We start from the raw sequence: 17,295 nt of genomic DNA, 5'->3' as shown, positions 1-17,295 counted from the left end.
GAAATAGTGCAAAGATATTACCAGGAAAAAAGAAGGGAGATTTTGAAGTAATGAGCGATAAAGTTAGTTTATTTATTTTTTCAAAAGGGAAACAAACTAGGGTGAGCATTAACAACATCGACTGAATGTTATGTGTGTGAATGTAAAAATCGTTCCAAAACATATGAAAGCTAAAAGCAAGACTGTTGGAGTCCAGTATCTCTGCGACGTTTGTACAGGACTAGGAGAGAAATGCTTGTGGTTAGAACGCTTTCAGCAGCGAGAGAAAATTGTTGCTGTTTGCTGTATTAATAGCTGGATTGCATCAATCCCAAAATCAGACCAGAGCACTCAATACTGCAGCAAATCATTAGGAATGTTGAAAATGTAGTAGCAAGGTGCAAAGGGAGATAGGGCGGGGGTGGTTAAAATGGTATATGCGACAAGGCCAACGGAAAATATAAAAAGTCAGGGTCAATATGAAGTGATATAATAATTCAAGGCTGGAGGACTCGGGGCGAAGTGGGAATCTAGATGTGAAGGATGAAGTTTTGTGGAGATACCATGTGATTTCTTTAGTTTCTAAACATGATTTTGGTAGTGCGAATGTAGGTGTAATAGAGGAAGATGTGGGACCATAGTTAGAGATAACTGTAGAGAAGGATTTGGATTTTAGAAAAATTGCAACGTGGATAAGTCACTGGCCCCCGAGAAAATGCATTCCAGGACGTTAAAGGAAGTCACAGAGGAGATAGGAGAGAGACTCCACAATTTTTCAATTCTCTTTAGATATAAGCAATATACTTGAACACTGAAGGAGCCTAAGTAATGTCTCTGTTCAACAATGGCGGAGAGAGGAAAAATCGGGTAACTGGAACATTTAGTCTATGGCAGTCATGAGCAGACTCCTCGGATTTGTAATTTAAGGTTGAATTAGTGAACGTTGAGATAAAGGGAATGATCAGGGGAGGCTTGAACAGATTAGCTGTAGACAATCGTGTTTGAAAAATTTAAAAACTTTTTTTAAAGAATTGAAATTGTAGATCGACGAGATATAGCAAGTGCGTTGAATGTGGTTTTTCACAAGGTGTTCGATATAGATCGCAGGAGGCTTCAGCCATTTGGTATAAGAGGAAATGTTGCAGCTTGGATATAAAGTGGATAATGTGTTTAGTTTTCTCCATTTGTGTTCACAGATCCGAACTCTTCAATCATTGAGATCTTGACAAAGTGCAACGATTGCAAGCTTTTCCAGTTGACGAAATTCTACTGGGACAGACTGGAAAATGCGGTTGAAGGAGGGGTGGACGGAGTCAGCTCGTCGTTAACATACGAGAAGCATTTCAGTGGAGAAGAACATGGGGTAAGAGGGAGGGACACAGAATGAGTTTGAATTATTAAAACATCACAAAACTGACAGGATGTCAGATCTTAGAACCATATAATGTTACCGAAGAGAAACAGGCCAAATAGGAAAGAAAGGATTATAACTGTTAATGGAGTATATCTGAAACAACAACACAGAAGTGAAAATACCCAGCAGATCTGTCAGTATCTGTACAAAGAAAGGTTAAGATACCAGTTACGATATAACCCTTTGTGGGCTGAATTCAAAGTGAACTTGTACTTTTAGTAGTACTGGGAAACAGAAAGGCAGGAATCAACTGACGGGATTTGGATGGAAGTTCATGAGTTGACTGATATACAAACTACTTAAAGTAAATCGAGGAACTGTGAGAAGATAACCATGTGCCTGCAAAATGAAACTAATTTTTTTTTGAAAATGCTAAATCAGTGAACAGGTTTGGACCCAAACAGCGCAAGCAATCAAAAAATAACCTGTGGGGAGCTTAGGATCAACCGAATAGAATGATCCAATTTATATTGATTCAGATACCAGAGCTAAATCAACTTGTTGGTTCTATGAGGAGCCTCAGGATGTTTAAGCAAATTATACAGCTATAGTTAGTAGAATCACAGAAAAGTATTGCACAGGAGGAGGCCACTCGATGTGTTGTGTCTCTGCTCACTCTTTGAAATAATAGTCCTGCTTAGACCCAAGTTCCAACATTTTGTCCATAGCCCTGTAAGTTCCTCATCCTCAAGTACTTGTCCAACTCCATTTAAATTATTTATGGAATCAGCTTTCACCATCTTTTCAGCGACAGCGTTCCTAATTCTGACAACTCTGAGTGAAAACAATTGTCCTCATCCTCCCTCTAGATCTTTTTCAATGATTTTAAAGCTATGACATCTGGTTATTGAACTACTCACCAGAGGCAATCGTTTTTCTCTATCTTCTCTATCAAAACCTCTCATCATCTTTAATATGCCTATTAGGTCACCTTCTTTGTTACAAGGAGAACGTTCCTAACTTTTCCAACCTAGTAGTAGAAAAGATTGGAGTCTGAATACTAACCAATCCAGGCAAGTTCTCAGCACGGGATACCAAAGAATTACTGACAGTGTCCTAATTAATACACCTAGATCAGGGGTGTTAAACAGAGAGTTCCATCCCGTCCATGTAACAGAAGTCCCTCATCCCTGGTGCTTTCTGTAATTTGTTAACATATGTCTTTCCAAGTGACAATTTTGTCCTGTATGATGGTCTTACAGTTTCCCCACCACTGGCATTAGGCCAACTGGCCTGTAGATGCGATACCTCTCCTCTTTATTGAACAGGGGTGTGACATTGGCAATTCTCCAGTCCTCTGACACCACTCACATGTTCAAGGAGGATTGGAAGTTTTGAAGGCTGTAGCTAAAACAACGACAATTTCCACCCTTACTTCCCTCAGCAACTGAAGATGCATTTCATCCGGACATGGTAGGGTTTATATTTTAATTGCTGCCAATATTTTAAGCGCCTCCCCTTTACCTATTTGCATCTTGTCCAATTTCTCTATTATGTCTTCATTTACTGTGACATTGTCAGTACACTCTTCATTTGTGAAGACAGATGAAAAGTATTAATTTAGCACCTCAGCCATGCCCTTTGGCTCCACAAAAGATGTCTTTTTTGGTTGTTAATCGGCCCCACCTTTTGTTTGATTAACCTTTACCAAATGACTATAGTATTCACCTTTACATTAACCAATGATATTTTCTCATACATTCTCTTGGCCCCTCGTATTTCCGGTTTCAGTTCTCCTCTGCACTTTCTCTATTCTTCTTGATTCTCTCTATTGTATTATGAATATGACATTTATTATAAGCCAACTTTTTCTGTTTAATGTTAACCTCTATAACATTAGTCATCCAGGGAGCTCTAGATTTGGATGCCCTTCTCCCCCCCCCCCCATAGGAACGGGGCTGGTCTGTACCTGTGATATCTCCGCTTTGAATGCCTCCCATTACTCATATACTGTTTTACCTGCCAATCTTTGTTTCCAATTCAACAGATCCGTTTACACCTCACTGAAGTAAGCCCAATTTCAGTTGAGCATCTTCACCTTAGATTGTTCATTGTTCATTGTCCCTTTCCATTACTAACCGAAACTTAATAACATTGTGATCGCTGTTCCCCAGATGCTGTCCCACTGAAACCTGCTCCGCTTTCCCACTTCATTGCCCATAAATAGATCAAGCACTGTTTCCTTCCTTGTTGGGCTGGAAAGGTATTAATCAAGAATGTTCACGTCTAAACATTTCAGGAGTTCCATCTCTCCTTAGCATTTACGATGTGTATTCCCCAATCAAATGTCACCGTCCCCCACCGCAATATTTTTCTTCCATATTCCCCCTGAACTCACTGTGTCCAGGAATGTTAAGTTCTGATGCCTCCCCTTGTTTGAGGCAGGACTCCATATAGCTATTATATCATAACCCATATGTCTGCAGCTTACCAACATTATTGGTCATGCCCCGTGCATTGATGTATATGCATTCTAAACAAGCCTTAGTATTTTTGCATATCTCTCCTCTGTAATTCCTCCTCTTTCTGGATTGTTTCATATTCTAGGGCTATCTGTATCTCGCAATGCACGATACAACTTGCTTGTCCTCTCTAATTCTATATCCTGGTTCACGTCCCCCTATCAAATTAGGCTAAACATTCCCATTCATGGCCAATATTTGCTCAGAGCATTGCTCAGACCACAAAAGACTGAGCAGTATTGAGCCCCCTAACATCAGAATGAACGAATAATGTGGAGTGGGGTCAGAGCAGGGCAGGACGGGTCATACTAGGACCTAGGACCTTCCATTATAAACCACAGTCACAGAGCTGAATTTATCAACTTACAGGAAAAAACAGATCAGTGGATCATTATCTGGGTCTTATGAATGCTTGAAAAGTTAAAACAATCGAACTGTGGACCTTGGACCGTAAGGACTAACCCAGACACATGATACAAGTCTCAGACGAGACCAATGGTCATCCCCAATTCACATTGAATTGAATGTGTGGCAGCCCGTCCAGTATCGAAAGCATTGATGTGTCCAGAACACCTCTCAAAAAATAGGTGTATTTTGAATAAAAATGTGTATTATCGAAATAAGCATGGAGTGAAAAAATTATTGGAGAGAACATATTGTTGCTACAGCAGAAGCAATAAGTATAAATAAGCAAACCACAGTTAATTAGTGGCGATGTCAATGAGCAGATATTCAGGATTCCCCTTGACAGCATTGGATGGAGTCAGACAGCTGTGTTCAGATTAATGCGGGGAGATTGAGGTGTGGAGATTAAATACATGAAGTACAGTCCCTGGTGGGGTGGGGTCTACATGGTCTTAGCAGGATGAGAGCTTCTAGGTAAAATAGACTGGCATATTCCCATGGAGAAGCGGTTTTTCCCACCACTTCAATAACTCCCTGCATGATTCATTGAAATTTCATGGACCTCAGAGTATCTGCATTTCCTGAGATGGAGTAAAATACGTGTGCTTGAGGATTTATAACCTGCTGCCCAATATTCTGCTGTACATCGTCATTCATCCATGTCAAACAGACTGGCGAAGTTAGTGTCAAAAGATTAACCAATCTGTAACTAATATTCACGCCAATTAAATGAATTATCATGGTCCTGCTGTTGAACGGAATCAAACATATTGAATTCAATAGACATGGTGAGTATGGGGCTAAATTAATCTTTCTCTCCGCTCATCAATATATTCATTATTATTCTTTACAGAAAGTCATTGAGCTCACAAAGAGAAACCGGGCGGACAGTTCCAAACTTCTCCTAAATCTAGTGATGGAGAAAGGCTCTCAGGCCCAAAGGACAATGTGGGAATCATTTGTGAAAATGCGCCATGGTGTACCAAAGCTGGACAAAATACTGAAAGAAATACAGGAATTTGGTACAGTAAAATCACTCACTGAATTCAACTTCACATCTAAATTTCCATATTTTACTAAAGTAGTGCACAGATTGGCTTTCATGAAAACTAATTTATTTAAACAGGTCTCCTTCGAATTAATGACGTGGAAGCCACAAAATGTTTATCCGAAGTTCCCACTCAACTGAAAGGTAGGTGATGGGGTAATGATTTCAAACAGATTATTTCGGTTCTGATGATCAGAGGCTTTCAACTTGAACATTGGTTTCGAGATGTTTAGAATCTGGGGGTGAAATATTCAACAGCTGGGCAAACAGCATTCAACTTCATTTTCACTTGTCATTGATGCTGAAATGTGTCATTGAAAGGTGTGGGATGAAGTTACAATACACACCCGGCTTGGGATTATCTGTAAATTTGCAGATGTTGTCATTACTCCAGTAATTTATTCAACTGTTCATGCGATTGGCCATTGCTGCCAGTGCACATCACTGACCAGGATAAAACATCAAACTCCCAGTTTGTCAGTCGGTCTAATAAAGCGATTAATTAGCAGAGAAAATCAATTTATTGGGGCTTCCCTGGATGACTCAATGGATGATGTACCAGTGAGTGTAGTGCTTAACCATTGGCTTAGATATTTGGTCGCGCACTGCACGTTTTTCAGCAGGTTATCGGACTCCTGTGGCCAATATACTGGACAAGAAGTGTACACACATTTCCAGCCTGAAGTGTGGATCGGGCCTCGCTGTGATGTCGGGAATGCACGGCACCAAGCGGCGGGTCAGCCAATTTAAATACTGAAAAACTGGTTAAAATGTAGTTAAGCATAATTTCCCCATGTACTTACCCTTTTACCAGGTTTTTAACAACGTGCCTGGAGAGCGGGTATTATGTCAGGTAAGTATGTTGTGTTCTTAATGACTCTCCATTGCTGTGAGTAGGTGACAGATGCAAAAGTGTTCTAAAACCTACCATTTCACAGCAGTTCATTTTACAAACGTCGATGCTGGAGCCTTCATGAGTTGCAACCCACTTTTGCACTTTATGCAGTTTGGAAGTGTTTGGAGTAAACTCCCTATCCTTGTCACCTCCTTGGAGCAAATTCTCTCACCATTAACAGATCGCTTCCGTCATCTAAAGTTCAGCTGCCACCTATTCCAGCAGAATCGGTACTCTTGAAAAAAGCTCACCTAGTTCCTCAGAATCCCACCATGATCAGCCCCAACACCAGCTGCACCAGCCACACCAGCATCACTAACAACAACACCAACCTGCTCCGCAATAACCAAATGCTGCACAGGACACAGGGCATCAGCACTCGAGCACATTGCTGCCCAGGATGCCAGGGATGGACTCACCATGGCCAGATTTATTTCACTTAACACTGTCTGCCACATGATGCGCCAGGTTGGCACGACCACAGACCCGCACCATTAACATCTCTACAACGCCCAAACCATTCCATTCACACTCATCAGCACTGTGGGGGATACCGTTGGGTCTCACAATTCACTGCAACTCACTTATCCAATTCCAAAGGTGCAGACAATTCTGTCCAAGAACGCAATGTGCTGAAAATAAAGATTTCAATGTTTCACAGCATACCACCACAAACTTCGCATGACTATTTGCTAAAGCACCCATGTGCCTACCCTTGTGTGTTCTTTTTTGGTATACTTGCAGTAGGATGAGGGTGAGTGTGAGGGGTAGCGAGTGAGATGGAGAGGGATGGGTGGAGGTGCAACGTAAGTTGGTGTGAGCAAGGATATGCAGGAGTGGGGTAGGGATGGCAGATGGTTGGAGATGTGATGAGTGTCACAGCAGGATGAGGTTGAGTGTGGCGTTGCAGTAACTTTCCGTGCACTACTGAGATCACTGAAGGGTTTGCACCACTGCAGCCTGGTCCTCCTGATTACAACCATGTTTGTGCCTTCCGGTGCAATGTGCAACCAGGCTGTGTTGGTGTCCTGGGGAGGTGTCTTCCACCCATTGGAAGGGAAGAGAACCTCCCTGCCTGCTGTGAATCCCTCTATAAGTAATTAGAGAGAGTCAAGGGAGAGCCTGGGTTCAGCCGTGCACATCTGTGCGGTGGTTGTCTGTGTTTGCAGCACCTCAATACTGTAGAACACTGACAGCACAAATGTCAAAATATACTTGGACATGGGTCCTTTAAGAAAAGCGGCAGATGAGACGTCACGAAATTACGTTACCAGACCTGCTTCCGTTTAATTGGCCTGGAACCGCGCAGGGTGGGGCTTAACAAGCCCTATCAATGGAAAATGGTTCTCACACAGCGGGATGGAGCCGGGAACGGTGTCGCCATCCGACACCAAGCTCGGTCGCACTTAACCCGCCTCGGCAAGAGAAATTGCGGTTTTGTGTCTGTATTGCTTGCTCGTTTCCCTATCCTAGTGCTCTTATGGGGTAGTTCCCCTGTGGCTACAGCTTTTGAGCTGGAACGCTGCTGAATGACCCTTGTGGACACTTCAGATGGCTGTGATGGGTGAACTCGAGCAGCCCTGTGCTCAACATGGCCGGCTGCAGACTGCGGAATCTTGACGTGGGCCCAGGTGGCTGTTTGACACTAACAGGAGCACTGGTGGACTGGCTTTTGGGGGAGCAGACATCCTGTCCTCCTGAGAGAGGACAGTAGGTGCCTCTCCCATGGAGCCAAGGCCATCGTCCTGGGACTGTCCCTCAGCACTCCTAGCAGCAACGTCAGCTGCCATGGAAGATGCCAGCAGCCAGTCCACCAGTGCTCCTATTAGTGCCATTATGGTGGGCTCCACTGGTGTGCTGATGGAGCTGATCACTCGGCCCGTGTTGCACAGAGTGGGCTCCAGGCCTGCGCAAAGCCTTTACAGAAGTTGGGGCTGGACACCTCCATGGTCTGCAACACTGTGCACTAGAAGGCTGCCCCGTGCACCGAGCATTTCCTGGTATATGTCCATCAGCTTTCTTCGGTAGGTGGGCCCCTCGAAGTCAGTATCTAAGTCCACTGCAGCAAAGCTAGAATGTGGTCTCTCCCTCCAGTGAGCACGTGCCCAATCATCCATCCACATCTCCTGCACATTCACCATGCAAGGACCCCTTATCTATCCTAGCCTCTAAAGCACCTGTGGTGCCAATATCTGAGATGCTACTTGCGATGGTTAGCTCGAGTAATGTTGCATCTCCAGGAAGACTAGCCTCCTGTTCCTCTACTGGCAGAAGGATGTCAACATCTTCAGCAGCTGAACTGAAAGAGATGGCCAGTTGTTATATTTTAGATTAAATTTGGAAAAGAGAAAGAGAGAGAGAGAGAGAGTGCGTTAATTGTTCTGGTGAAAACATCTGTAGGTTGTCTTGCACAGTATCTAGGAGAAATAGATGTAAAAAGTGAAAAATAGGAAACGGTGTGAGGAAATCTGAAACGTTTCCTCCAGTGATATCAGTCACCGCAGACAAGGCTCTGACCTTGCCGGTGATGGTCAGTACATATTCTCTGCGGTGGGAGAGTGTGTGCAGACAGGCTTGGCCTCTTCTGGTGAGAGTTTCAAGTCTCAAGTCCACTTGAACTTCTGCAAGAATGAAGAGAATGTTTTCATAACATTCTTGTGAGGTGTTTGAAAATGTGCATGTCATGGTAGGAACGCTGATATGCAGCGTGTGAGATGTTAGATTTGGGGTGTGTGACTTTGAGGGGAAGAATATATAGTAATTTGTGATGCAGTGCTTGTAGGAGCGTGAAGAGCATTGGGTTGGGTACTATTATGAGTGTAGTGAGTTATGAGGCTAGAGATAGGGTAGCTGTGAGCAGAGGGTAAGAGAGTGATATTCTTACCTTGACAACCCCAATGCTGTCATTACGGAACTGCAGCCATGTCTTGGGAGCTAAGCCTCCACCACAGCTAAAATTATCAGGGAGGTGCATAAAATGATGTGGGGCTTATATGGTGTGGATATGGAGCACCTATTTCGCTAGAAGAGAGGTCAGTAACCAGGGGGCAGAGATTTCTAGTAATTGGTAGAAGGATTAGAGGGGAGCTGAGTACTTTTTTCACCCAGAGGTTTCTGAGGGTCTGGAACACCCTGCCTGAAAGGGTAATAGAGGCAGAAACCCTCATTGCTTTGATATAGTACTTGGATTTGCACTTGATGGGCCATAAAATTCAAAGTGGGATTAGGCGGGACAGCTCTTTTTCGACTGGCACAGGCACGAAGAACCAAATGGCCTACTTCTGTGCCATAAACTTCCATCATTCTCTGATTCCTTGATTTGCTCTGCCACCTCTCACACTGTCGATGGGGTTGATGACTTGAAATTTCTTGCCCACTAGGGGACGGAGCATGTTCCTCCTTCTGTCCACTGCCACGATCAGGGCCTCTAGGGCATTAGGGGGCACCATCTAAAAACATAGGAAATAGGAGCAGGTGTAGGCCATTTGGTTCTTCGAGTCTGTTCCGCCATTCAATAAGATCATGACTGATCTTCTACCATGTCTCCATTTTCCTGAACTATCCAAATATCGCTTGATTCACTTAATATCCAAAAATCATTCGATCTCTGTCTTGAATATACTCAACAACTGAGCCTCCACAGCTTTCCAGGGTAGAGAATTCCAAAGTTTCACCACCATCCGAGTGAAGATATTTCTCCTCATCTCAGTCCTTACTGTCCGACTTCTTATTCTGAGCCTGTGAACCTCTGGTTCTAGACTCCCCAGCCAGGGGAAACATCCTCCTTGCATCTACCCTATGAAGCCCTGTAAGAAGTTTGTATTTTTCAATGAGATTATCTCTCATTCTTCTGTACTCTAGAGAATATAGGCCCAGTCTACTTAAGGAGTCATAGGACAATCCCCCCATCCCCGGAGCTGTTTGGTGAACCTTAGTTACACTCCGTCTATGTCAAATATATCCTCTGTTAGGTGAGAAGACCAAAATTGTACAGAATACTCCAGTTGTGGTCTCACCAGAGCCCTACATAATTGCAGGAGGACATATTTACAATTATACTCAAATCCTCTTGTAATAAGTCGAACATACCATTTGCTTTCCTAATGCTTGCTGTTGTCTGTAGCTCTAGCAGCCATTTGACCAATTCACCATTTTCTCCCAGAGAGTACCTTAACAAAGTGCTGGTTACCTCTTAAGTTGAGTCAGGGAGGCCCGATGTTTAGCACCCACCCCCGGCCAAAAGAAAACACAGTCACATAGCCATTGAATAGTATGGGTAGTGCCAGCCGCACCACTGGTTCATTAAAATCAGAACAAATAATAGCTTCTGCCTTATTCGATGCTAAGAGGATTCTGCAGTGCACGCTCCATTCACTACACCCCCGTTTTCACGCCCAATCCAATTTGAGGCCATGCGGTCTGTATGTGCATCACAATTCAAACAGTGTTAGTATTTTCTGAAACAAAATTACAGCAGGAACATTCTGAAGTGCAGAATATATCCACTTGATCCAAACAAGTCTGTCTTTGTAACAGTGAAAATCTCACCTGCCCGTCTGTTCCGTGTCCCCACAAACACATCAAATTGTCTCTCGGGTGACCACCAGACAGAAGAGAATAACCAAGCAGGTAGTGCAGGAGACATCAGAATGCATCTCGCTCACCAAACAGTATTCTGATCTGAGTACTGGTGAGTGACATGGTTCTTCTGGGGAATGTAGCCAGAGTCAAGTGCAAGGCACCACTTGTGGTTCAGCTGCACGTGGGGGGGGGGGGGAGGAAAAAGAGTGGCAACCAATAGTGACATGGCATTCTATAGTTAGGGGAGCAGACAGGCGCTTCTGTGGTTGTAGACGTGACTCCAGGACGGTATGTTGCCTCCCTTGGTGCCAGCATCAAGGATGTCACTGAAAGGCTGCAAAACACTCTGATCGGGGAAGGTGAACAGCCAGAGGTCGTTGTCCATATTGGTTCCAACGACATGGGCAGGAAGAGGGATGAGGTCCTGCAGGTAGAGTTTAGGGAGCTAGGAGAGAGATTAAACAGCAGGACCTCAAAGATAATTATCTCTGGGTTACTCCCGGTGCCACAGGCTAGCGAGTACAGGAATAGGAGGATAGAACAGATGAATGCATGGCTGGAGAGATGGTGCAGGAGGGAGAGCTGTAGATTTCTGAGGCATTGGGATCTTTTCTGGCCAAGTTGGGACCTGTACAATCTGGACGGATTAAACTTCATGGGCACTATCAGTAGCATATAGGAATAGAAAAGAGGAGTACCATATTAGATAGGAGCAGACTAAGAAAGACTACGAAAAATTCAAAAATATATTTAGAATGCATGTACGCAAACGAAGAAAGTGTGGTGAATAAGTTTTGTGAGCTACAAGCACAATTAGCCTTGTGGCAGTATGATGATCTGGCAGTTACAGAAACTTGGCATTAAAACGATTAGGACTGGGCACTTAATTTTCGAGGGTGCAAGGTGTTCATAAAAGATAGGTAAGAAAAAAGCGAGGTGCAGTGGCAGTGCTGATTAAGGAAGACGTTTTAGTGTTGGAAAGGGAGGATGTTTTTGAGGGGACAAGGACAGAATCAATTTGTTTATAGTTGAGCAACAAAAAGATATAGATATAGAAAGGCTATATGATCAAGCTATTGAGGGTATTCTATAGGCCTCCAAATAGTGAGAGAGGGGTGGAGGAGCAAATCTGCAGGGAATTCGCAAAGATATGAAAGAGCAATAGAGTGGTGATATTGGAGGACTTTAATTATCCAAATGTCGATTGGGATAATGCTACTGTAAAGGTAATGCAGGGGCAGAAATTTCTGAAATGTCTTCAGGAGTATTTCCTTGACCAGTATGTTCTTGGCCCAACTATGAAGGAGGCATTGCTGGACCTGGTGCTGGGGAATGAGGTGGGCCAGGTGGACCAAGTTTCTGTGGGAGAACACTTGGGTACGACTGATCATCGTATCGTATGTTTTATATTAGCAATGGAGAGGAGCAAGGAAAAATCTAGAGTGGAACTTCTAAACTGCAGTAGGGCCAATTTCAATGAGATGTGAAAGGATCTAGCCAGGGTAAAATGGAATCCAAACTGCCAGGGAAACTGTAATGGAACAATAGGTGATCTTTAAGGAGGAGATGTTCCAAGTACTGGCTAGGAACAATCCAAGAGGAGGGAAGGCTAAAAAAAACAAAGCAAGGGCTCCATGGATAAGGAGGGAGATAGAGAAGATAATGAAACCGAAAAAGAGGGTGTATGATGCATGTCAGGTGAATTCTTCAAGGGAGAACCAGGCGAAATACAACGGGCCAGAAATTTGTGTCCCAACACGTGAATACGCACGGGGTACTCACGCGTGGACCCGGTGGAAGTGCTGGTTTCTTGCATGCACTACGCAAGCGTGGGAAAGCGGCACTTCCGATCCCCTGAACGAAGGGGTTCAGAGGTCGAAAGCATGCGCGCGGGAGTCTGCGCGTGCGCTTTGAACTTCCGTTTTTTTTACAGGTTTTTCCGTGAGGGTAAGTCTTTAGATTTTAGAAATGTAAAAACCAGGCGTAAGGACTGCATTTTAAAACGTAACTTCTCAATTAATTAAAATTAAATCATTTTTTCCACAGGTTTATTATTTTTAAATACTTTAAAGCAAGGTAAGTTTATTTTTAGCCCCGTTTTTTTATAAAATTATTTTTTTCAAAATTTTAAATTATTGTTTAAAATAGTTATTTAATGTAAGTTATAGTTTTTTTTTAAAGTGTGATGTTTTTTATAAATTTATTTGAAGGTTAATAACTGTTTTGAGCCCTCGGCATTCATACATGTTGACAGGTCTTTCTGTCAATCTTATGACTGGGCTTTTCCCTCCTCCGATTGGCTTCCCATGGCTCACGTGATCCCAGGGGATGCATCGCACTAACTATGCCCCTGGGATATGCAAGCACAGTGCGTCTGTGTCTGGGCCAGGCCCCAGAGAGGAATTTCACACAGGCCCAAAACTCAACTGCCGGCGCGCTAGGTAAGTGTAGGTTGGGGGCTTGCACCCGCGGGAAGCCCCTGACCCGAATTTCTGGGCCATTAACTTGAGAGGGGAAGTGAAGATGAAAATAAGATTGGCAAAGATAGTATATGAGAGTAGAATGGAGTTTAAAATAACAGTGAACCCAAAAACCTTCTACCGTCATGTAAGCAGTAAGCAGGTAGTAAGAGGCGGGGTGGGGCCTATTGGAGTCAAAGAAGATGTTATATGTTTAGAGGTGCAAGACAAGGCTAGAATACTCAATGAGTACTTGGTATCGGTGTTTACTAAGGAAGTGGATGCTGATAAAATATCGGTCGGAGTGGAAAAGTTAGAAGCAATGCAAGGGTTGCAAATTGATAGGCAGGATTTAATAGAATGGCTGTGTTTGCTTAGAGTTGATAAGTCGCCTTGTCCAGGTGGCTTGCATCCCCGGTTGCTAAGGGAATTTGGGGAGGAGATAGCGGAAGTGCTGGCCATAATTTCCAGATCTTCCCTAGAGGCAGGGGAGATGACTGAGGATTGGAGAGTGGCAAATGTGACACCATTGTTCAAGAAAGGTGTGAGGACAAACCTAGTAACTATAGGCCGGTCATTATAACATCAGCAGTGGGTATGGTTTTAGAAACAATAATCAAGGATAAAACTAACGGGCATTTGGAGAGGTTTAAGCTAATTAAGGAGAGGCAACACGGATTTGTAAAATGTTGATCATGTTTGACTAAACTAATTGAAATTTTTGATGAAATAACAGGGAGGATTGATGAAGGGAATGGAGTGGATGTTGTCCACGTGGATGTTAGGAAGGTGTTTGATAAAGTATCACATAGAAGGCTGGTTATAAAAATTGAGGCTCATGGAAAAGGTGGGTCAGTGGCAGCTTGGATAAGGAATTGTCTAAGGGACAGAAAACAGAGAGTTGTGGTAAATGGCTGCTTTTCAGTCTGGAGGATGGTAGACAGTGATGTTCCCCAAGTGTCAGCGCTGGGGCCACTGCTTTATGTATTGATACCTATGAATCTAAATAAGCTGGATATTGGAACACATTTAGAATTTCTAAATTTGCTGCTCACACCAAAATTGGGGGTGTGACAAACTGCCTGGATGATACCAAGTGATTGCATCAGGACGTCGAATGGATGGCCGAATAGGCAAACAAGTGGCAGATGGAATTTAATGCAGAGAAGTGTGAGGTGAAGCATTTTGGCAGAAGGAACAGGAAGAGGCAATTTAAATGTAATGGTACAGTTTTAAAGAGTGTGCAAGGACAAAGGCCCTGGGAGTTAATGTGCATAGGTCCCTGAAGTGGGCGGGAAATATTGAGAGAGTGGTTAGCAAAGCATATGGTATCTTGGGTTTCATAAATAGAGGGATTGAGTGCACAAGTCAAAATGAAATGCTGAATCTTGATAAAGCGCTGGTTAGGCCACAACTGGAATACTGTGCCCAGATCTGGTCCACACACTTTAGGAAGAATGTGAAGGCCACTCAGAGGGTTCAGAGGAGATTTAACAGAATGGCTCTGGGGACGGGGGATCTTAGCTCAAGGACTGGTTGGGGAAGCTGGGTTTGTTTTCATTAGACCAAAGGAGGTTGTGGAGTGATTTGATAGATGTGTACAATATTATGACGGGTTTGGATAGGCTAGATGGGGAAAGGCTGTTCCCACTATTTGATGGTACAAGGAATAGGAGACACAGATTTAAGGTTGTGGGCAAGAGTTACAGAGGGGATGTGAGGAAAAACCTCTTTACACAGCGAGTGGTGATGAGCTGGAACTCACTGCTGATGGAAGTGGTGGAAGCAGACACATTCAATGTTTTTAAAATAGACTGGATAGGCACTTGAGGGAAATAACTTGCAGGGCTACGGGGATAGAGCGGGGGATTGGGACAGATTCGATTGCTCTGCAGAGAGCCAGCATGGATTCGATGGGCCGAATGGTCTCCTTCTGTGCCGTTATGACTCGATGTCCATGACTCATCCAATCGTAGCAAAATAATCGAATCTCCTACATTTTCTCCTCTACCCGCTCCTGCACCTGCACCTTTGGTAACCCCCAAGGATATATCCTTGGTTCCCTCCTATTTATGATCTGCATTCTGCTCCTTGGCGACATCATCCGAAAACAAAATGTCAGATTACACTGAAGAGATCCTGCTCTACCGCACCACCATCTCTCTCACGTGCTCCAATTCTCGGATGTGTCACATAGCTTGTCCAACATCCAGTATTGGCTGAGCAAACACTTCCTCCTGTTAAATATTGGCAAACCAAAACAATTATCTTTGGTCGCGGCCACAAACTCCATTCCCTAGCCACGGACTCCATCCCTCTTCCTGTCAACTGTGTGATCTGAATCAAAAAGTTAGCAACCAATGCATCCTATTAGATCCTGAGCTGAGCTTTCACTCCCATACACTCTCCATCAACAATACCTCCTATTTGCAACTCGGTAAAATTCTCTGCCTGCGCCCCTGCCTCAGCCCATCTAATGCTGAAATCCTCATCTATTCCTTTGCTATGTCCAGTCACAATTATTCCAACACGCCATGGTTTGCCAAGCAACCAATCTGTAAATTTGAGCTTATCCAAAATTCTGCTGTGCCTATCTGCTCGCACCAAGTCCCGTTCACCCATCACCCATGTGCTCGCTGACCTACTTTGTCTACCGGTCTGGCAAAACCATGCTTTTGAAATTATCATTGATGTATTCAATCCCTCCATGACCTCACCCATCCTTATCACTACAATCTGCTCCAGGCCTACAACCCTCCGAGATCTCTGTACTCCTCAATGTTGAACTTTGTGCATCCCTGATTTTCACTCCTCTGCTATTGGCGGCTGTGTTCTCAGCAGTCTCGACCCTGAACTCTGCAATTCCCTCTCCAACCCTATCCACCTCATTTATCGCCTTTTCACGCTGAACAGTCTAACTCCTTGACAAAGCTTTTGGTTACTCGTTCTAATATCTCTTTATTTGGCTCGGTGTTTCATTTTATCTGATTATTCTCCTGCTAAGCCACTTGGGTCGTTTGTACTAAGTTAAGGGGGCTATATCAATTCAAGTTATTGTTGTTAATCCCCTTTTTACCTTCACAATAACACTAACAATACCCTGTGACGTGTTAACAGGAAATGTATAGAATTTCCCAAGAGCTCACCCAAGAGATGAGCAAACATTAGTACATTGTGAGCCTGCCCCTCTCTCAGTGCTGCCCAATCAGTACATTGTGAGACTGTCCCGCTCTCAGTGCTGCCCAATCAGTACATTGTGAACCTGTCCCTCTCTCACTGCTGCCCAATCAGTACATTGTGAGTCTGTCCCTCTCTCAGTGCTGCCCAATCAGTACATTGTGATCCTGTCCCTCTCTCAGTGCCGCCCAATCAATACATTGTGAATCTGTCCCTCTCTCAGTGCTGCCCATTCAGTACAATGTGAGCCTGTCCCTCTCTCAGTGCTGCCCAATCAGTGCATTGTGAGCCTGTCACTCTCTCAGTGCTGCCCAATCAATACATTGTGAGTCTGTCCCTCTCTCAGTGCTGCCCAATCAGTACATTGTGAGCCTGTCCCTCTCTCAGTGCTGCCCAATCAGTACATTGTGAGCCTGTCCCTCTCTCAGTGCTGCCCAATCAGTACATTGTGAGCCTGTCCCTCTCTCAGTGCTGCCCAATCAGTACATTGTGAGTCTGTCCCTCTCTCAGTGCTGCCCAATCAGCACATTCTGAACCTGTCCCTCTCTCAGTGCTGCCCAATCAGTACATTGGGAGCCTGTCCCCCTCTCAGTGCTGCCCAATCAGTACATTCTGAAACTGTCCCTCTCTCCATGCTGCCCAATCATTATATTGTGAGCCTGTCCCTTCTCAGTGTTGGCCAATCAGTACATTGGGAGCCTGTCCCCCTCTATGTGCTGCCCAATCAGTGCATTGGGAGTCTGTCCCTCTCTCAGTGCTGCCCAGTCAGTACATTGTGAGTGTGTGACTCTCTCACTGCTGCCCAATCAGTACATTGTGAGCCTGTCCCTCGCTCTGTGCTGCCCATTCAGTATATTGTGAGTCTGTCCCTCTCT

At 44.2% G+C, this 17,295-nt stretch overlaps 1 protein-coding gene across 2 annotated transcripts in view; it reads left to right on the top strand.

Moving 5' to 3' along the window:
- Positions 1-17,295, top strand: part of LOC147092421 (NACHT, LRR and PYD domains-containing protein 3-like) — a 73,152-nt gene that overhangs the window by 44,996 nt on the left and 10,861 nt on the right. Inside the window, exons 4-6 of one of the 2 annotated variants that reach the window (XM_085975914.1) lie at positions 1,176-1,342; positions 5,114-5,282; positions 5,387-5,452. In XM_085975914.1, coding sequence (XP_085832040.1) covers positions 1,176-1,342; positions 5,114-5,282; positions 5,387-5,452 — 402 coding nt within the window. The other variant, XM_085975915.1, reaches the window with a different exon arrangement.

Source organism: Somniosus microcephalus, unplaced genomic scaffold, assembly GCF_052327205.1.
Source record: "Somniosus microcephalus isolate GS21.2 unplaced genomic scaffold, FLI_Smic_1.0 unresolved_chr2, whole genome shotgun sequence".
Taxonomy (NCBI): domain Eukaryota; kingdom Metazoa; phylum Chordata; class Chondrichthyes; order Squaliformes; family Somniosidae; genus Somniosus; species Somniosus microcephalus.
This window is presented reverse-complemented; position numbering and strand designations above follow the sequence as displayed.